Here is a 23,690-nt window from a genome sequence, read left to right on the forward strand (position 1 = left end):
TATTCTGTTGTTTGCAAGTCAATTTTTTAGGCCAAAAAAGTATATTTTATAAATAACTCAAACCCAAATGGGAATAGTTTGAGTTGTGGCATCCTGGCCTTCACCTACTGTTTGGCCGCAGCTGCTCTCACTTCCAGCTCTGGAAAATCCCATGTCACACATCTACAGCTTTGATGCCACTGCTTTGATGTCTCCAAAGCTTGTTTAAACATTGGTGGCAAAAACAGACAATCTCTCCGTCATCGCTCTGTGGTGGCCATAACAATCGTTCCCTCCTGGGAAGCTGTTACTTATGAGTCCAGAAATTTTAATTTATAAATTTGATTCATAAAATTCTCTCTTTTTTTAGTCGTAGTGAAGAGCAAAGGATGCACTTTAAGTGTGTAATTGATGTTTATCTGTGTGTTTTTATCATTCTTGTGCTCAAATCAAGCTTGTCGCCTCATAAACTGGATAAACTAGTAACATTTTCTGCCAAGCTTTATCTCCATTCGTTCCGAACCTGTATGACTTTTTTCTTCATTGAACTTAAAGTACTATTTTTGCAATGCTGCGATGATAATGGATCTCATATGTGTGCATATTTTAAATAGTATAAAATATTATTTATAACAATTTAAACTATATTTATTTATATACAAGTAGTAATATATATTACATTTAAATTTGAATAATTTCAATATAATTGAAAAAAGTGCAATATTTAATCTCTTCATTCCAAACCTGCATGACTTTTTTCCATATGCTGAACATAAAATGTTCAAAAATAACGTTGCTAAATATTTGCACTGTAGTAATGAAAATGGATCAGTAGCATTTTAAATAGAATGTAAATATTCTAAATTAATAATTCAATAATTAAAATTAAATATTTAATTGTTGATTTTTTAATTGTTAATTAATTAAATACTATAACGTTTGTGCATGATTATTAGTAAATGAGACCTAATGCATTTTTTGTACATTACAATAATAAACCTTGGGAAGTAAAATAACCTTAACGTCAGGAAAAAACTTTTAATGAGATTCTCAGAATGGTTCTCATGTTTGTGCATAATTTAAATAATATGTTATGTAATTAATATATCATATTAATTATTATATGTAATATTACATGATTTACTTTAAATACCTTATGTACATTTATTTATATAATAATAATTATTATTAAAATATGCAGTGCTGTCAAAGCAATGTTAATCGCGATTAATCGCATCCAAAATAAAGTTTGTGTTTAGAATAATATGTGTGTGTGTACTGATACATATTTCTATTTAAGAAATGGTGTGTGTGTGTGTGTATGTATATATATATATATATATATATATATATATATTATATTTTATATTAAATTGACCAATCAGCATCCAGAAGCACATCTCTTTTTTATGCAGTTCATTTGCTGTGCACCGTACGTCTGTTTCACCAGGACTGAATCTCTCAGAATGCAATTTAACAGCAAGTTTGAGCATAACATATGGTTCAAAGATGACAACTCAATTATTCTTCAAGCACACATTTGCTTCTCCTGACTAATCTTATGTAGCAAATTGAAGACTGTAATTTGACCATCATTATCTGTAAAACTGAAGACGTCTTTCATTTTATCCTGCAGTAAGGCGCTCAGATGACACTTCTTCAGCCTGCTCCTCGCTGACAGTATTTTGTACTCAATTATAGAGACGTCACTCCTCAGATTTTGCTTCACTACTTTAATTCCTTTTGTCCCTCATTGTAGCTAAAAATGTATCAAACAGAGCACAGGTATTTTGTTTATTAGTATTGTTTGCTAAATCCGACATCATTAATATTTGTACAGTAGAATTAACTTTGTTGTATAACTTGCCCATACTCACTTAAATAATACCTCAAATTTGATTGGGTCCTGTGAGCAGCCACCTAGCAACATTCTAGCAACCACTCAGAACACCTTAGCAACTGCATAACAATGCAAAAACAACACTCCAGTATTGTTGCTGTTTTTCTTCGCTTTTATACACACTCCTACTCCTCCTCATTCTTCTCTTACCAGCCTCTTCTATCCCAAAACCAGAGAAAGACAAACACATTTGCCTGCTACTCTGTAATCACAGGGAAGCCTACAGATACAACTATGCCCAACTAGCAAACGCCTGGTCCCTAGACGCACCGCATTCATCTGCGTTTCATTAGTGTCTGGCTATGAGAGAAGACACACTGTTGTGTCTGAATGAGTGAGAAATGACAGCCTCAGCATAGCTTGATTCCTTAGGGTCCTAAGTTGATATGATTCCTTAGGGTCTTAATAAAAACTCTATAACATACTTTGGTTAAAATGTCTCAATGGTAGTGTAAAAAACACCTTTTTTACCATGTCAAAATCGGCTCTGTTTTTAGCAAGCCATTCTAGTCCATGTTGCTTTAAATGCTAATGAGCTCTGCTGACCGCGCCCCTCTCTTCCGTGGGGTGAGAGCAGTACTGTTTACTTTAGCCGCGAAACTGGCTAATCAACACATTATTATGAAAGGTGATTTGCAAAGATTCATAAAAAACCCTTATACTCAATTCTTCTGTAGGTGAGGCTGGATCACGAATGATTTACGCGAACATAGACACATTTAGGCAGATCGGGGTCGCTCATTCCCTTCAAAAACGAAATTAACGTTAATCCTCTGTATCTTCAGCGGCTCAGATGTCGGGAGTAAAAGACGACTGCTATATTCATTATTACATCCAACAACTAAACACCTCAATCGCTTAATCGGAGACATTCTTGTCTTCCCCAGCACCAGAGTCGACACAATGGCGGACAGCTCACAGCTCACTCAGGGCTCACAGCTCACTCAGGGCGGGTCTAAGGTAAGACAGGCTTGTCAATCAAGGCTGGGAGGGGCCTGTACATTCTCAGAAATAAAGGTACAAAAGCTGTCACTGGGGCTTTTGTACCTAATAGGTTCAAATATGTACACTTTTAAGTACTAATAGGTACCTTTAAGGTGCCAAAAATGGACCCTTTAGGTACAAACATGTACCTTTTGAAAAGGCACCTCCCCAGTGACAGCCTTTGTACCTTTATTTCTGAGAGTGTACAGAACTACGTCATTCTGACAGGAATCTCAGAACGGCCTGATTTGAGAAAGGGGATTTTAAAATAGGGATTTAAAAAAAAAAAAAAACACTGGGTGGATTTTTATAATTATAGGATGGATGTGTACACACACTTTCAACACGCATTTATGTTCAAACAACTTGTAAAGTGAATTTTTCATCCGATGACCACTTTAAAATGGACTCATCACATTGAATTTTTAAATGATACTTTTAAAACTTTATTTTTTAATTTACTATTAATATAATTCTATTCTATTCTTTCATTCATTCATCCATTCATTCTTTTTTATTTCATCTTAAAACTAGGAGATAATAATCATTTAATAAAAAGGATCATAATTAATATTTGACAACCAACAATAATTGATGATAATTGATAATAAAATCATTTGGGGAAGTCGTGGCCTAATGGTTAGAGAGTCAGACTCGTAATCGAAAGGTTGCGGGTTCGAGTCCCCGGCCGGCAGGAATTGTAGGTGGGGGGAGTGAATGTCCAGCGCTCTCTCCACCCTCAATACCACGACTGAGGTGCCCTTGAGCAAGGCACCGAACCCCCAACTGCTCCCCGGGCGCCGCAGCATGGCTGCCCACTGCTCCGGGTGTGTGTTCACGGTGTGTGTGTGTGTGTGTGCGTTTGTTCACTACTCACTGCTGTGTGTGTGCACTTGGATGGGTTAAACGTAGAGCACCAATTTCGAGTATGGGTCACCATACTTGACAATACGTCACGACTTTACTTTACTTATCAGCATGATATAATTTATTTATTAATTTAATCTTAAAACTGGCAGATAATAATCATTTAATGAAAAGGAACACTATTAATATTTGACAACTAATAATATTTGATGATAATTGAGCAGCAAATCAGCATGTTAGAATGATTTCTGATCATGTGACACCAGAAACTGGAGTAATGCCTTCTGAAAATTCAGCTTTGCATCACAGATATAAATTTTATTTTAAAATATATAGAAATAAAAAAAACTTTACTTTAAATTGTAATAATATTTAACTTTTTTTTATTAATTTTACAGTATTTTTTATTAAATATATGCAGCCTTAGTGTGCCGAGGAGACTTTTTATAATTAATTATAATTATACTGTATATATAATTAAGGGCTGCCCGAATTATTTGCTAGTTCTTGTTACTCAGCAGCAATAAAATAAATTAAATATTGAATATCTCCACAAGACCTTAAAGTGAAGGCTATTTTTATTATATAGGTGGTGGTGTGGGGTTGCAAACATTTTGGAGCTTAAAAAATGGGTCACAGAGCAAAAATGTATTCTGCTTTATTCTGTAAGAAAGAGTGTCTTATGTGACCCTCCGTACTGCATTTTTGGGAACAGTCACTCTCAGAGAGACCATTATCTGGTACAAGTTGGACTGTCTTCAATTTAAAATATCTCTAATTTAGCTGTGTAACACAGAGGAGTGAAATGTTAAATATAATGTTATAGTACAGGAAGCAGCGGTAGGATTAAAGTAATTGAAGCTCACGCTGTTCTCTTATTAGGATCAGAGCTTCAGAACTTGTTCTGATGCCATTTAAAGAGCTTATAAAAACTTCTATATGTGCTTGTTTAAAATGTAATATTTCTTGTTTAAATATATATACACATGCACATTTATATTTATTTAAGGGTCATTAATTGTTAATGGAATCATTAAGGAAAAAGGAATGCAAATGGAAGCAAAATCTCGACATTTCTTATATTTCCCGACCCTACAGCTACATATCGATTCATTCAGATGTCAGAAAACAATCAATGAAAAATGATTTGATTTCACTAGTTTGTTTGATTTTGTAGGACGAAGCAGTAAGTTACGAGAGTTCAGATCCATGCAGAGGTTTAGATCACACTGTATCAGCCAGCCAGTACCGGACTCAGGGATGTGTGCGGGGAGATGCACTGGAAAGATGAAAGCACCGCGAGCAGTGTGGTGCTGGGCAGGTTGAGAACTCACTGCTGGGAGATCGGCCTCTATCTCTCTGTTTCACAGTCTACAGATCCCTCACTGGACTGGGCGGAAGAGATCTGTCACCGGGCACAGACATAAACCGCATCAAACAGCAGCGCTCAGGAGACGGCCAGTCAGTTGAGTGAGTGAGACACACTCTCAGACACACATACTTACTATAGAGAGAGGGAGAAGCGGCCTGACTGTTTCTATTACTGGAGAAATGATAGAGAACAAAGCATGCTTTTATTTACAACTGCAGAAAATGTACCTACGGGGTTTAGAGAATTTTCTTTTGAGAATTAAAAAACAACTTTAAAAAGATATAATTTTGTATTTTTACACTGTCAATTATTTACATTGCATTTTTATTATGAATACAATATATAATAAATATTAAACATTTACATATTTTTATATATTTATTTATTCATAGATTTATCATACATTATACAATATATATACAACTGTAAAATACTATATTTATATTATTGTTTATCTTATATAATATTTATATTATATGATTTGTTATAAATTATTTATATTGCATTTTTAATAAATAATATAAATATATTTTTTTAGTGCTGTCAAGGGATTAATCGCGATTAATCACATCCAAAATAAAAGTTTAGTTCACATAATATATGTGTATATTTATTATGTATATATAAATACACACACACACACATGCATGCATACATTTAAGAAAAATATGTCATGTTTATATATTAAATATATTTATATATAATATAAATTTATACATAAAAGTACATGTAAATATTTTCAAAATATATACAGTATTTGTGTGTATTTATATATACATAACAAATATATAGAGTACATATACATATATTGTGTAAACAAAAAAAATATTTTGAATGCGATTAATCGCGATTAATCATTTGACAGCACTACATTTTTTATATATTAATTTATTCATACATTTATCATGCATTTTAAAATATATAATTTAGTTGATATGTAGGTCAGTTATATATTTAATGGTACAGAAACTAAACAAATGTTTGGTATTTTAAGATATTTAATGGCCACAATAGTAAATTTGTGTCATTATCATTTGGGTTGTCTCAGCAAATAAATGTGATTATTAATCAGCATATCATGTAATTAATTTGATTGTTTTTCACATGATTGACAGCCCTAGTAATTATATTTTTAAGTGGCTGGAAGATTCTGTTCTCATATCAAACTTTCCTTAATGATCACGTGTCCCTCTGTAATTCTGATTGGTTGTCTGCAGATGAATATCTCTCCTCATCTCTCAGTCAATCAGCTGCCAGTTGCATAAACATAGCCACTATGTCAGCTTCTCAGATTTAAAATAGACCAGTCTACATCTCTATATAACTGACTTAAAGTTATGACCAGTCTTAAAGAAAAAATTCAATGACTAACATGTATAAACAGTCACAGGTTTTCCGTCCATAACCGTGAGCCGCCAATATGAGGATCTGACACTGATATTACTCTGGATACACTTCTGAGCTCAGATGGCAGACTTTAAGCATTTTACTGCACAGAAATATGTTTGTGTTATTGTCTAGCTGTGATGATAGACTGCTCCAGTTTACAGCATGCGAGAGAGCGAATAAATCTACACGTCAGCATGAGTTTGGCGAATTCAGAGAAAAGACACTTTCTGTAAAGTCTGACAAATTAATTCCATCTATTTTTACACAGAGAAAAATATACAGAAAACACTGGCTGTGTGTAAAGTAAGAGCACAGTAATTCTGTGCTGTAGCCTTCAGAGATGCAAGCTGTGCTTCACAAACACACACAGATCACAACTACTGGACCCGGTCTTTATTTATATCTGAACAAATATATCCATAAGTGAGCAAACTATACTTTCAGAGAGAATCAACTTTTTAAAGAGTTTCCGGTCCCACTTTATATTAAGTGGCCTTAACGTCTATGTACTTGCATCAAAAAATAAGTACAATGTACTTATTGTGGTCATATTGTATTGCAAAACACTTTTGCTGCTATTGAGGTGGGATACAGGTAAGGTTAGGGGCAGGTTTGGTGGTATGGGTAGGTTTAAGAGTGGGTTGAGGTGTAAGGGATGGGTCAACAGTGTAATTATAAATGTAATTACAGAAATTAATTACAGATGTATTTACATGCAGGTATTTTAAAAATATAAGTACAGTGTAATGTACACAATAAGTGCATTGTATTAAACGATTCATTTAAATGTAAGTGCATAGTCGTTAAGGCCACTTAATATAAAGTGGGACCGAGCTTCCATTGCTAATCTGTTGACGTTTTCTCACCAGCAAACCTCAAGTTTGTCAACTTTTTTACAGTTGGTGCACTTGCCATATGTCATTTTTGTATTTGTATTTATTTATTTATTGAGTCATGGATTTTGGAGTCATCGCCTCTTTGAAAACCTGAAATAATAAAAAACCTAAAATATTTATAAATTTTTCATACATTATATTTTATTTATATTGATAGTATATATAGATTAAAAATAATTCAAAAATAGTAAAAATTTTAAACAATGTATTTGTCATTTATATTTACCATTCAAAAGTATAGGGCTGGTAAGATTATTTCAATATTATTTATTTTCAATCATTTTGAAACAAGTGTCTTAATCTCATCAAGACTGCATTTACTTGATAAAAAAAGTATCAGTAAAAAAGTAAAATACAGTAAATAAACAGGCATATTATGAAATATTATTACATTTTAAAATGTAATTTATTCCTGTGATGCAAAGCTGAATTTTCAGCATCATTACTTCAGTCTTCAGTGTTACGTGATCCTTCAGAAATCATTCTAATATGCTGATTTGCTGCTGCTCAATAAACATTGCTATTATTATTAAAGTTGAAAACAGTTGTGCTGCTTAATATTTTTGTGAAAATGACATTTTTTGAATAGAAAGTTGAAACAACTGCATTTGTTATATTTTTTTTTTCAAAGTTAAATGTTTTTACTGTAACTTTTGACCAATATAATATTGACACCTGTTTTCACCACTGAATGAAAAATAAAAAAAACTTTTATTTAGACTTTTTATCTCACGATTCACTTTTTTTTTCTCTCAGAATTGTGAGTTATAAACTCGCAATTCTGAGACCATATCAGTCTTTTTTTATTCTCAGAATTGGACTTTATAAATTGCAATTGAGAAAAAAGTCAGAATTGCGAGTTTACATCTCACAGTTCTGAGGTGAAAAAAAGTCAGAATTGTGAGATAAAAATTCACAATTACCTTTTTTATTTTTTACTCACTGGCAGAAACGGGCTTCCATAATTTAATGTATCCTTGCTGAATAAAATCATGAATTTCTTTAAAAAAATAAAATAAAATACTGATCCCAAACTGTCAGTACTGCATATGTATGTATTTTAAAGTAATATTTAAAATACATTAAGCAATATTTGTTCATTTTTATAGATCCATAGGAGATGCAAATCTAACAGTAGACCTGTAATACTAACACTAATGCTTTGTCAATGTTCTTCAATACTGATCCTCGAGAAAAACACGTAAGAAGCCTTCTGTTGCTATGGCAACTTAAGAGTATAATTGGCACCATGTGTGTTCTGATTGACTTTTGATTACATAATATTACACAACATTACACAAAACTGCTGTTTCCTACGTTATAAGTAGAACTAAACCATGTAGTTTATCTCCTTTCCATGAGCCTCCCTTTATCTTTCTCTCACTGGTGAGGTTGAAGCTTTCATTAGCAGGGTCAGAGCTCTATAATCCGCACCCTGCCATCCTTACAGTGATTGCTAACGCTCAGCTATCCTGATACACTCGACTATCACACTAGAGGGTTACAGACTCGTTGAAGGCAGCTCTCAGGTTCAGCGAGCAAAGAAAAGCTCATTGGCTCTGTCTAATAGGTCACTTTCCTTCAGTACAAGCGCTGAGAGAACAAAGAGAAAACACCCACAGACAGGGAGGCGTAACGCTGGCTGAAACGCTTCCTGCGGCCGCCACGTGTGTGTGTGTGTTTGTCAGCTGAAGCTGCCAGCGCTCTAAACACAGCATTGAAGAGTGGCAGTTATGAGACCATAAGCTTGAAATGAGCTCGTTTCATATTGTAATCAAGACACATGAATCTGTTTGTTTTGTGTATTTCTGACAGGCACTGAATGTCTCATTCGTTGGCTTACCTTGAAGACAAACATCTCCCTCCTGAGGATGGCTAGCGTGTTGAAGCCACCGCCACAGATGTCTGGCTTGGCGTTGGGGTGCATTGGTTTGTCGCCGGTCGGTATTCGTGGGGGTCGCGTCTGCCTGTCGTTTTTGCGTGGATCTGCGGGAGGGTGCGAGCGGGCCGGTGGGACTGTCGGTAGAGGTCTCGTGGGCTGGTGAAGTTTATCTGGAGGTCCTGAAGAGAAGGAGAGAGAGAGACGAGGGTTATCAAAATGTTTTCCAGTTTTAGTGATTTTTATCATAATTAAGGGCGGTTGTAGTTAAAACCTCCTCATAAATGGCAAAATCTTGTCTCATAATACATACAGTCTAAATTCAATATTAATGTGCCATTAGCTTTGCAATAGTAAACAGCCTACAGTTAAGCTAATGCACTACACTACTTTGTGGAATAATACATTTTTAGGAATAATACATTTAATGATTCTATAAATATTGTGTTTTATCATGATGCGGTTTTATTATATTTTATAAAAGCAAGCTTAAAGGGGTTTTAGAGGTTAAATGCATTGTGTACAAACGCCCCTATTTCCGTTGACACTTTTACAAAGACATATAAAATAAATAATTCAGTAAGTATGTAAATTAAATAAATGATAATAATAAATAAATAAAATAATAAAATAATTCATAATTACATTGAAAAAATATTATTATTATTATAAATTGTATATTATAAAAATAATTTGTATTATTTATATATTTTTTATTTTAATTTAATTTCATTTTTTTTTTTGTAGCATATGTATATATCACAATTATTTCACCAAGTAATATATGTCATTAGCCTAACCTTATATTAGTTTATGATTATTGTGTTTATATAAAATTTATGAATACCCCTTACCCATTGTAAACTGGAATTCTAATTCATCATATTTCTGTTGTCACTTTTGTAAAGACATATAAATAAATCATTCAATAAGTGTCATTTAAATTTTTTTTTTTAAGATTACTTTTTATAAATTATTTATATTATATATTTAATGTATATATGTATATATATTTTTTTTTTTTTTTTTTTTTTTTTTTAAATCATACATTTGTCAGGAGTATGGACTGTTTTGTGTTCCCCATGTGTTCCCTGTGACCCAGTTTCTCCCTCATGTTGATTGTTAATTTGATTCCAGGTGTGTCTCATCTTCCTCCCTGATTACCCTGTGTTTATAAGCCCCAGTCCTTTCAGTTAGTGTTTGTCAGTTCTGAACGTCTCTCCATGTGTTCCTGTGTCTCCTATGTTCCCTGAGTACCCTGTTGGACATTAAACACTCTCGTTTTGAAGTACTCCTCGTTCCTTGCTCCCTAGTGAACTGTGACAACATTGTATAACATTTATTATAATATATATATTATTTTTATTGTATTAATTTGAAAATAAAGGTAAAAGAAGCTAGACAATTTTGTTGACCAAATAAATCGGTTTTATAATATTCATCTGGACTGTGGTATAAAAAAAGTGCTATCATGTGCTCTCCCATCAATTACAGTCCAGCATACACCTCGATTATCTGTGGACTCATTATCACAGCACAGCAGACGGCTGACCCACGCTGAAGAGTTCAAGCTGTTAGCACAATGAACTAAGATGTCAGATTTTTGGAAGAGCCGACAGAACGCTACGAGCCTGCAGATCAAGAGGTCAAGAAATCCTCTGTGATAATGAAAGGATAGGGGATTAAATAGCGAAAATAATGAATGATTTTAAGTATGAATCAGGCAGGAGGGCGGCCTGACAGGATTAGCCCTTTGGAGATGCAAGCAGCCCACAGAACCACAGAGAGGAGTGACCGTCTGAAATCAAATCTCCTGAAATAGAGCGAGGATTACAGCCCTTCATGTTACATAACACAGGGCTAACGAAACAGAGATCTGCTCTGGAGAGAGTGATGGATATTGAGAGAACGTTGTTGGGAATGTGTGCATGATACATAAGATGTATGAGTATCTCCACCCTCAGCGGTCTCATCCTGTGTCAGGAGGAGGAAAGAGGAAGACCAAAGGGTCGGATGTTGGACGGGGTCCAGGAAAGAGGATATGAACATCTCAGGAACGTGCATTTTAGTGTTTTTCTGGATGGGGGTGAAGGAGCAGAGGGAAACACAAAGCAGTAGATTTTTATATTTTATAAGAAAAGCATGAATGGTTGCCAGGGTGTTGCTATGTGGTTGCTAAGGGGGTTCTGATTTGAGCTACACACTGAGGTTTAATATTTAGTGTTACACTGTTAAAAAAAAAAAAAAAAAAAAAAAAAAAAAATTGGTGTAGGGTTTCCTTTTAAACATTTTACTAGACAATTTCACAAATAACTACAAAAAAACAAAACAAGTAAAGGCCACTGCACACCGAGTCCGAAATTTTCGTATGTGTTTTTCCGTTTTTTTCGTATTCGTCATCCTTCCCAATCAAAATGTTTGCTATGAAAATCGAACCTTATCCGAATTTTTTTATGACGGATGAAAGTTTTGGAGGCAGTGTGTAAACGTGATTGACACAACATGAGGTCATATTTATTTTTCAACGTGTGAAAATTTAGGACGAAAATTTTAGACTCAGTGTGCATTGACCTTAACTATAAAAACTTGTTTCCGCAATGGAATAAAAAAAGAAATAAGGTAACTGCAACTTTTTAAAATGTATTTTAACTTGACTCTTTTTTTAATCCAGAGTTTATATCTCAAAATTTACTTTTGTTTTTTTTAATAGGTTGCCACTTACAAATTCTTGGTCGCACAACTAAACAACATAAGACTGATGTCTTCACTTCCAGGTCAAGACGCTATCAATCAAAAACTCACCAGCCAATGAGAACTCACCGCTGCTAGCCCCACCCCATGAGGAATTTATGCCAGAATGGCGAACATAAACTCAGGTAACGTAAATGAAGACTTAGCAAAGCATGCAGCTTATTTGAATGCAAAGTCAAAAATTTTGCCTGCGATTCCTTTTTTTTTTTTTTTTGCAGTTTCAAAGATTCATTCGTTTCTTGAGAAGTTGCAGTCAGAATTAAATACCAAAATCTGATTCCATAAATAATTGTGACATGTAAACTCTGAGAAAGAAGTCTCAGTTGTCAGATGCAATTCTCAGAATTGCGACTTCAAGTCAGAATTGTAAGATTAAAAAGTTGAATTGACCTATTTTTATTCTGTGGTGGAAACAAACTTTCATGAGCAACACATGAAATTAAACAATACAAAAGACTGAAATAGCATTTTATTGTAAAATGTACTTCAATAATCCATCCCATCCGCACTTCAAGTTTTACTTACGTTGAAAAAAATAGTTTTTTTTCCCAGTGTAGAAAAAGTATGTTATGAATTGAATTATTCTGTGTGAATCTTACCGTAGATCTTCTGGATGCCCTGCAGATCATCATGTGGCAGTCTGAAGTTCTCTGTGTCCATGTACTGGTAGAAGGGGGCCATGATGGCAGTGGGGTCGTTGGAGTGCTCCAGGCCTAGCGCGTGACCCAGCTCATGTACCGCCACCAGGAAGAGGTCATTCCCTGTACACACAAAACACACACATATCACTGAGTCATACTGCAGCACACATAAACCCATTTATATCACTGTAAATTATTACGATGAAAGTACCATATCTTGGTTAAGATGTCGTTAAAATTCTCTGATGTCCCTTTATTGAGTTGTTGGAGCTTTTTTCTCAAAAACATGACATGTAACCATGCGGTCTGATTCCCAAATCAATTATTCTTATGAGTTGATTCATTTGAATGAATCAAAACACATTGACTCTTGTGAGCCATTTCATCTTTTAGTGAATCAAAATAAACAAATGATTCTTACGAGCGAGTTCTTTTTCAGTGTATCAAAACAAACAATTTCTACAAGCTGGTTCGTTTTTAGTGAGCTAAAAACATACAGTATGACCACTGTAGTCCCATTCCCAAATAAACAACTCTTAAAAGCTATTTATTATGTGAATTAAACTGTACCAAGGACACTTGAAAGCTATTTTTTCTTGTATGTTAATTTTTGTGAATCAAAACAAACACGATTCTTATGAGCTGGTTCTTTTTTTTTATCTAAAGTCACTTTTATCCAAAGTTGCTAAATGAATGTGAATGAAAGCAAACTAATTACTCTTATGAGTTGGTTTTAGCGAATTAAGAGTGAGTCCAGTAGTACAATTCTAAAATGATCAACTCAAATGAGTGTTTTTTTTTCAAAGCAGACATATCATTCTTATGAAATAGTTGGTACCAAATTGAAACTACAGAAATGAGACAAAACTACAGAATGTCACATTTTATTATTGGGTGATTCAACACATACATGTTTTACCAGCTAAGAAGTTCAGCACTTTTAGAGTTTCATCCCTCTATCTGATGTGAGCATAAGTATTGGAACAGTTGGCTCACAGGTCTTTCTAAGTGATCAGCTGTGTCCTGTTGCATTAATTCTTCAGATATTAAAAGCAGGGAATGTGTCGTATCAGTTATATCCATTACTTCTGTATTGTGAATCTTGCATTCGATGATGATACACACAAACCAGGATGAAGATGAGGGAGCTGACTTTGAGAGAAAAGCAAGCAATGTGGATGCTAAAAGAAAAGAGGAAGTCAGTTAGAGCTCTAGCAAAAACAAAGGGCATGGAGAAATCAAGAGTTTGGAAACCACCAGCAACCAACAACTACCTGATCGGCTGAGAAAACAACAGTAGTTGATGACAGACAAATCATAAAAGCTGTGAAAATTAATCCTAAAAGACGTGTCTGTAAAATCACCAACAACTACCAGAAAGCTGGGGTGATGCTCTGACAATCTACTGTCCTCAGGAGACTTTGACACAGAATTACAGATGCTACACAGCAAGATGCAAACCTCTGACCAGCACCAAAAATAGAAAGGCAAGATTAGAGTTTGCAAAAAAGCACAAATGTGAACCAGAAGAGATTTGGAACTGTGTTTATGGACCGATGAGACAAAGATGAACCTCTATCTAAGTGATAGGAAAGCAAAAATGTGGAGAAAAAAAGGGAACTGCAAATGATCCCAAGCATACAGCCTCATCTGTAAAGCATGGTGGAGGTGATGTCATGGCATGGGCATGCATGGCTGTCTCTGGAACAGGCCCTCTCAACTTTACTGATGACTTAATGTATGATGACAGTAGCAGAATGAATTTGGAAGGGTACAAAACCATCTTGCCTACCAATATTCAAGAAAATGTCTGGTGATGTCTATGGGTCACAGACTCACTGCTGTAATTGTGTGCAAGGGATATGCAACTAAATAATAGCTTTTAATATTTTATATCTGCCTTATGTTCAACTGTCCCAATACTTATGCTCACATCAATGAGTGGGATGAACTCTAAAAGTGCTGTTCTTTTTATTTGGTAAAACATGTATGTGTTGAAACGGCTAATAATAAAATGTGACATTCTGTAGTTTTGTCTCATATTCATCTTTTAATCATATTTGCAAATGTCTTGACTCCACAACCAACAGAGCAATTTTGTCTTTACTGTTCCAATACTTATGGAGGGCACTGTATGCAGTCAGAGCTAGTTCACACATGAGCTCTAAAAGAAAAAAAATTCCACAAAATTTACAGCAAATGTGACAGAGTGCATAAAGATATGTCAAAATCAAAGCTGCTGTCTGCCTGTGTGCGTGTGGTTGTTTGTGTGCATAATTGTTATCCATCTCTGTTTCCACTCCAGAATAACTCATCTGGAGTAACCACAGCTACTGCTGGGATTCATTACAGTATGAACCCTGTCACTACACACCCTCACATCAAACATCCACGCAGAGCATCTTCCCTCTGTGCACAAATGGAAAACCCCACCCTGCTCGCCCCGTGATGGTTTGGAGCGGGACTTTACGCCACAGGCCAGAAAACAGTCCAAACACCAAAGTAAGGCAGACGTTATGCGACGCTAAATGAGAACCGCAGAGGACAGAGCGGCCATGACGGCCACATCAGCAGCTACAGACCGACATCTGTCTTTTCTATTCTCCTTCAGTTGTGACTCGCTCTGTCTCGCTATCTTTCCCTCTTTTCTCTGCTGACACCAATGAATCTGACACATTTTTTATTCAGTCAACTTGTGTTTTATTTAAACTGCTCGGCTAAGGAGACGCAGATCAAATGACGCTTTTTGCATTCCTGGATATTTCGGTCTATTTCTGCGCATGGAACATCACCCTGGAGAATTTGCCGGCATCAAAGCTGACGGCTTTGAAACGCTGCAAAATACACAATTGACCAAACGCTACTGAGCGAACAAAACCCACAAGACCAATTTCAGTTCTGTTATCAGAGAAAAATATTAGTTTGGTAGGGTATTAGAAGGAAACAAACTGTACGTACAGTACACAACACAACACAAGTGATATTAAGAATTTAGGAGTAACGGGACAGCGGGAGTGCGAGATCTAAAGAGACTTTGTTGTAAGATAGAAAGTGGGCTGCATTGGAACTGTCTGAAATTAGGGAGATCACTAGTAGTATTTTTCAAAACTTTTCTGCATAAATCATCCCTCGCTGTTTACGCCACGGCCATAAATGACACTGAAATCCTAGACTTAAATATAAGCATGGATCTAAGCAATATACAGCCATCTGGGCTCTTTTGATTAAAGAGATTAGATCACCCATAAACTGTTTTCCAAGTAAATGATTTTTTTTGGGTGAACTGTCCTGTCCCTTTAAGGCAGGGTGTAACTACCCAGCAACCACATAGCAACATGCTAGTATCCACATAGCCATGGCCACCCCAAAGCAGGCAAAACACCATTTATATTTTGTGATAAAATGTAAAAATGTAGTTCATTTATGCTCTCTCCACAGAAAAATGAAAAACACAGCGCAGGCAGTGTATTTGAGAGAAAGAGCGGTATTTAAATTCCCAAGTGAATGACTCTGGTTTGAATGAGCCAGTTTCTTTTAGTGAATCAAAGAGTGCAACCAGTGTTGTCTGATTCACAAATGAACAACACAATTGATTCTTAGGAACTAGTTGTTCTTTTAGTGAATCAAAACAAGCAAATGATTCCTATGAACCAGTTCTTTTCCTAGTGAATCAAAACAAACAAATACCCCAAAATGAAAGTACACAGAAAATAGTAAGTGCATGAATTTAGAACAACTTGAGACTAAATGGTGACAATTTTTATTTCCAGGTAAACTGACCCTTTAAAGGGTTACTCCATGGAAAATCTCCAAAAACATGGTAGTACCATGGTGTTTGGATATATGCCTTGATTACATTGGTATTTCACGAGTTCACACTTACATATATTTAGCACGAGTTACGTAATGCGTATTTGGCGAGTATGGTAATACGTAGTTGGCGTGCTGTCCTGGGGAAGGGCTCTGAGCTCGGGAAGGGCCCGAACCCAGAGTATCCCCCCGTGGTATGGTGAGAACTTAGTGATATTGGTGGAGAAGGGGTGGTGGAGGGATGCTGATAGACCGTCAAATGAGTGGAGGTATGTCAGCTGTATTTATGTCCGTGAGTTGATTGACTGATTGCGTACCACTTGTGTTTAATTAGGCTAAGTATCTGACGTGCTCCTCCCGAACTTTGTTAATAAAACATCATTTAAATACCATTGTATTTATATGGTACTCAAAGGAACTTAAAATAATACTGGTATTACCATGGTGAATGTCCAATAAAACATGGTGACGCTATATGGTACATTGATATATACCAAGATGCTGAATGATTTCCATAATAATATATCATGGCACTCTAAGGTGCGGTAAAAATACTTAAAATATTACTATGATTTTACCACGGTAAATGCTTGCAAAAAGCACAAAGGCATTTTTTGGACATTTAGCATAACTGGACCATGCTATTCTTGGAAGTACCTTGGAGTATCATGTAAAAACCATGATACTTGCATTTCAGAATTTAGGCAAATTTCCAAGTACCATAGTATTATCATCTCTGCACCATGGTAAAATGAAAATGCAAAAATGCACTAGCATAGCATAGCAAAAAAACATTGCATTATCAATACCATGGTACACATTTTTGTTGAGATAGAAACACAAAAGTTGGTACATGTGTCCCATCATGCAGGAGAGACTAAGTAAAATGTTCCTCTCTCTCTCACACACACACACCTTCTTTCTAATGTCAGTTTCGCTTGTAGTCAAATGAGTGATGAATTTTTAATCCGCGTGATGAACTTCCTACTCGCACGGCCTCACACACACACACACAAACACATGACTCCAGAGACCTGGGCTCTGATTACAGATGATGGATCCATCCGCTTAATTCCAAACGCGAGATGGGAAATGTCGAAGTGGATCATCCCACACCACTGAATGACTGACAAGCGTTTCTGCCACGTGCACTGCCAGGAAATTATTTCCATAACAGCGAACGGCTTGATGAACTTTCAGGGATTCATTAGCCTTCAAAGGATATGACATCACTCGAGTGTTTCTGAAGGGAACGGGGAGCAATTCAGAAGGCAAGAACGTGTGAATGCGTGTGAACCTTTGTGACGCGGAGGCACCAGGCGTCTTCTAAACACAAAGACATCAGTCAGGATACCCTCGGGGCACGTTACACCCTTTTTATATCCCATTCGGATTTCCTCTCTGCTGGAGGACAAACGTCCTGTTCAACTAAAGATGGAAGCACTGGTATAAGAGGACAAGAACTCTATTTGATTAAATTACCTTCGTTATACTGTCTTCCTCTTTATAGTCTGGCTAGTACAATGCTAAATCTGTTTCTGCACTGGTGTAAAGCTATTGGTGGCCCACACTTACAGCCTTGTCAACAGGATTTCAGAGAAAATAGTAAACGCCCGAGGCATAACAGGTCTCTTTGAGAGAAATGCTTTTCCCGTCTTTTAAAGTGAACTGTGTTCAATTTTTTTTCCTTCTGCGCATTAAGTAGTATCTATTATATCATCACCATCACATGGAGATCATGAACAAAGCTGTGTGTAACAGTTATACAGGTGTGAATGTTTGACTAGTTTCAGCCAGTGTGCCAGTTTGTTGTGTTGCTGTTTTAGCAAATTCAGCCTTTCTACTAGGCTACATAAGGAAATTAAGTATATTTTTGACATTATGTGTAGCAGAAAGGCTAAATTATAGTACAAAATAGCACAGACCAGTGGTTCTCAACCATATACCCAGTTAACAGGGAACGGTATACACTATGCACCTATATTTACACTTACACTTATTTACACAATGCAATGTACTCAGCTGTGTAGTGTATGAATTTTATAAGGTTATTTTGTCATTTATTATAGGTATCTGACAGCCCCTCCCCTCTGCTACATAATTAAAGCTGTGATAGTAGAGTACATGAAGTGTCCAACATTTCACACTTCCATTGTTTTTTTGTTTTTTTTTGGTAAATTAACTGCATCATCCGGGTAAATTTAAATTGCACTATTTCTATTTGGAGTTTTCAGTGTGAACCCATTACTCGCACTATTTATACTACAAAATGGCATAGAATGCCCATTCTAATTTATCTTGTCTTAAATAATGTTCTAAAATATTAGCACAAAAACTTTAGAACGTGTTTTTATCTGAAACGTTTTAGTTGGATGTTCGTCTGACATCTTTTAAATGTTACTACTTGTTTTAGAATATTCAAAGAACATTCAAAAGTAACATTCTGATAATCTTTGCACTAGTCATGTTCCCTTAAACTTTGCATAGCTATTTACAAAACTGGATTTTTGTATGTTTAGAGAACTTTCAGAAATAATGTTTTCATGGGAACCATTTTGAATAGCAACACGTTCTTATTTTTTTGAATAGCAACACGTTCTTATTTTGTTAGCTGGTTGGCCGGGACCTACAAGGGAGCCTAAAAATGACTAAACAATATTTAATATATTAATATTAATATATTAAAATAATTATACATATATTTAAAAAATAAGGAAAATATTATTTTTTTTTCCACCTCAATAAGTATTGGTTTTAATGAAAGAACATATAATTTGAGAAACTTCTGAAATCACAAAATGAATCGTGGTTAATTACATAAATTGTAGAGAGAAATGCTTATAAGCCAGCTGGGATTTCTCCATGTTTTAACATTTAAAAATGTAAAAATAAAATAAAATAAATAATTGCATATTAATATATTATTTTTTATTAATTGTATTTTTTTATTATAATATTAGTTTTTTATACAAAATGTTACTTTATAATTATTTTATTTTGCTGTGAAATATTATATATCATTATATATAAGTTATATATCATGTTTTCTTTAATAATTTTACAAGTAATAATTATTATATATTTATAGGTATTATATTATACATTTGTGGTTAGTAACATATATCGAAACTCTCATTTTATGTAAAAAAAAATAGTCGAAAACAAGCAGTTATGTAATTAATGTTAAGAATCACTGGCACAGACAAGCGCAGCACTCTCTTTATTTTTTACCCAGCTTATAACTGCCTATATTCTGATCAGCGATGAGAAAAGTAGCATTCCGCAATGCTTGCTATGTGCTACTTTAGCAGCTGCATAGAAAATAATTTACACCTAAATAATTCAATTGAGAAAACACCGAATTGAAAAGACACAGCAACTATAAAGGCGTTCCACTAACTGAGACTCAAACAATAATGCATACAGAAACACAATAGCAACACTTAGCTTTGCAGGTGCAGTGTTAGCATTTGATTTGCAGGTGTACTATTAACAACAAAGAGTCTAATTTCTTACACAGCTGACTCTGAAAATGTTTGCTAAATGAGTTTAAGCAGCATATAAAGTAAGAAATTTGACTAATTGCTGTATTGTATTAGCTTAAAGTACATCGCTAACTGTTTGTTAGGTGTTGCTAGGTGTCATACATGTGCATCTCACACAAACTTTTGAAAGGTTTTCAAGTTGAATCGCTCTCATGCCTGTTCCGTTCCTCAGAAACAGTTTCATGCTAATCACTACTTTGTTGCTCTAGTTCTCTTCTTTACACCCTGCTAACACAAGTCATTACACCCTGCTAGCAAACCCTACAAATAGACCAGCTTAATGCTATTCTCTGCTAGCCAAATCCATTAGAGTTTGCTCGCATAACATTGCTATCGCACCTCACAAACAAACCATTGCTGATTCTGTACTCAGCAAACAGATGTTGCTAAGAACACAATGCTAACAGTGGAAAAATCATTACGGTGGACCATAAAAACAGTAGGCCTAGCATCAGCACAGCTCATAAAGCACACGCAGTTGAACTGCAAATCAGACGAATCATGGATGAGAAACATTATTAGTCTTCATTTTAACATGAGTGGTGATTTAAAAACATGGGAAAGTTGAGAACAAGAGGGCTTTTGTTAGACCTTCGCTGGATAATTGGATCAGGAATGGAGAACGAGGGAGCGAGAGAGACAGAGAGCGCTGAGTACTCGGATTCCTGGCGTTCTTCTGTTACCCGTGGCTGATTCCAGGAGAGATCAGGTTCAGGTTCATTCTTGGGTGTGAAGAAACGAGCTGGTGCCCGCGAACAGATGAAGCATTGTGGAGAGAACAGCTGCTCGGCCATCTCTCTTTCTCTCTCCGGCTCTCTTTTCTCTTCATCTGTCCAAACCCCCCTCTCTTCCTCTTGTTCAGCTCTCACGTCTAGACTTACGCCCTTTACTTTGGCTCTACCGCTGCTTTTTCTGTTTCAAATTCAGATCTATATCCTGACCAATAAATATGCTGACCTTGAACACAAACCATCTTAAAAACGCAGTGCTATTGTAGAATATTTATGCTTGCCCATGGCTAAAGATTTGTTAAAAAATATTTAGATTAGTTATAAAGCTGAAATCGCAATCATGCAATTATCAAATCGCAAAGTCGGCAATGTCATTTAAATAAATATATGCCCTTCATGTTCTTTTGGATATTATAATCTGCTTATGGTATCTCAAAATGTGCCAACCATCTTCGCAATCTTCGCAGACAGAAATGCTTATAAGCCAACTGGACTTCCTACATGTTTTAACCTTTAAAAAAATAAAAAATAAGACAGCCATAAATTTTAGCATTGTATATTTAAATTATTAATATAATATAATTTTTTATTAATTGTATTATTTTATTAATATTATTACTATTTTATTTATTAATAATAATAATAATAGTTTTATTTAAATACATACTTTACTAAAAATTATTTTATTTTGCAGTGAAATATTGCAATAGTAATATTTCTTGGTTTGTTTAATTATTTTACTAGTAATAACAATTATTATATAATTATAATTATTATATAATATTTATTATAGTTGATAATTTTTTTAGCCAAATTTGATTTTCCCCAGTGAAATATTGCAATAGCAATGTATCTTGTTTTCTTTAATAATTTTACTAGGTATAATAATTATCATTATTGCATAATAGTTATTATATTCTAGTTGATAAATAAACAATTTTTTGCCAAATTGTGCAGCACTACAGACAACCTTTTTTTTTTTTTTTAATCGCAATCACAATTTTTATCATAAAAATTGCAATTAGATTTTTCACACAGATCACAGTTTTACCCTATTAAACTTTGCTTTTTTTTTTTTCTTCATCATTTTTTTTTTCTTTTACGCTTGTCACAGCCTTTTTGTTAGCGTCAAATTCCATACAGCAGCATTTCCAGTACAGCTTAATGAGAATCCATATTTATGAGCTCACTTTGCACTAAATTCACATAAGTTGCTGTAATAAGACGAAAGACAGAATCTAAGTTTGCATTTCAAGACTCCTTTGAGTTTAGCAAGATAACAAGGGATGAATAAAAACACGCTGCTCGGAATCCAGAGGAAGTGGATTTGAGATAGACACTCACAAGAGAGAGGAGAGATTAAGGACAGTGTTTAAACACACACACACGTCAAGTTATCCAAGCCTTACTCACAATGCTGTGTGAGGCAAATTTTGAATGGAAAGTGAGGGACAAAGTGAGAGATGCAGAGAGCGAGGCAGGCTGTGCCGGCGGAAGGTGCTGCTGCTACCCACATGGAATGCTAATGCTCCAGTCGGTGGGTGAGAGCCTATTTTGAGAGCATGCCTGGTGTGTACCAGCATGAGTCGCTCTCCTTACACATACAGGATATGGATCACATACAGTACAGTCTGCAGGCCATTCAAATCACATATTATTCATAAATGCTAATTCTGACATATACACTACCCTCCAAAAGTTTGGAAACGCCCTAGAAAAGTGGGGTTTTGGACAATATTTGCATGAATAATTTTTTAATTTTAATTAATCATTTTGCACTGATAAGGGACAACACAAACTACAAAAACATATTTTATTACCTAAACAGTTTATACATAGAAAAAAATTAAATTTTCGATTCATCAAAATATCCACCTCTGCATAATCTGGGCATCCGAGCTGTCAGTTTATTCAAACATTGACTTGATACTGTATATTACTCCAAGCCTCCTGAAAGATTTCCCAAAGATGATTCACACTGGTTGGACACTTCTTACGGACATCATGGTCCAGTTCCTCCCATAGTAGCTCAATTGGGTTGAGGTCGGGTGATTGGGGAGGCCATTCCATGACAGACATGATGCCAGCTGACTGTTTCCTCTCCAAATAGGATTTGCACAGCTTGGAAGTGTGCTTGGGGTCATTGATAAGGATTTATGCTGATATCGTCCAAAACCACACTTTGCCAGGGGTGTTTCCAAACTTTTGGAGGGCAGTGTACTGTATTATATTATGTGTGTATTTTGGATTGGCTCTTCAGCTGCTGTTTTTGGCATCACAGACCGGTCACATGACAGAAATTCTATCATTATGAGGTTGCAAGTGGTAAAAAAAAAAACATTCACATTTTTGTTGAACTATGAAAACGCCAAATTCTCTTGTCAATATTATTTGATGCAATTTGTTTATTCTTCAATGTTTTTAGAAGTGAATTAATGTAGTGATTACGTTTGGATGTCATCAGGAACAAAGCCGCACATGCATCTGTTTTGCCGTTATAAGAGTTGCCATAGAAATGAATAATTTCAGCGTCTGAGGATGTGAAAAGCTCAGAGTCTCAGAGTTGTCATTTCATAATTACAGTAATTCTGACACAACATGAATGGAGCAGTTTGAAGACAGCATTAAACTGCATTTGCATTTAACTTCTATAATGTGTTGTATTCATCAGGATTTGATTAGATTGTGAATCTTTGGCAAACGATTCACGATTTAAAATAGTTTGCTGATTTTTTTTATTTAATTTTTTTTACTGCCACCATGGTGATAAATAGTGTTGATTCTATCTATATGTGTTTCTATCATTAATATATATGTGTGTGTGTGTGTGTGTGTGTCTATACATAAAATCTTTTTTGCTGATGTCAGATAAAATTATATGTTTTTCTTTCTTTTTTTTGTATATGAAAATAACAATAGATAAATGTGACCCTGGAGCACAAAACC

The 23,690-nt window shown here is 35.0% G+C and overlaps 1 protein-coding gene across 2 annotated transcripts in view; it reads right to left on the bottom strand.

Annotated features, from left to right (window-relative positions):
* Positions 1-23,690, bottom strand: part of LOC306865272 (matrix metalloproteinase-16-like) — a 60,915-nt gene that overhangs the window by 9,748 nt on the left and 27,477 nt on the right. For both annotated transcript variants that reach the window (XM_079409795.1, XM_079409794.1), the window contains 2 exons: positions 12,617-12,778; positions 9,231-9,448 (listed from right to left, as the gene is read on the bottom strand). In XM_079409795.1, coding sequence (XP_079265921.1) covers positions 9,231-9,448; positions 12,617-12,778 — 380 coding nt within the window. The remainder of the gene's footprint in view (positions 1-9,230; positions 9,449-12,616; positions 12,779-23,690) is intronic.

Source organism: Barbus barbus, assembly GCF_936440315.1.
Source record: "Barbus barbus genome assembly, chromosome: 46".
NCBI classification, from domain to species: Eukaryota; Metazoa; Chordata; class Actinopteri; order Cypriniformes; family Cyprinidae; genus Barbus; species Barbus barbus.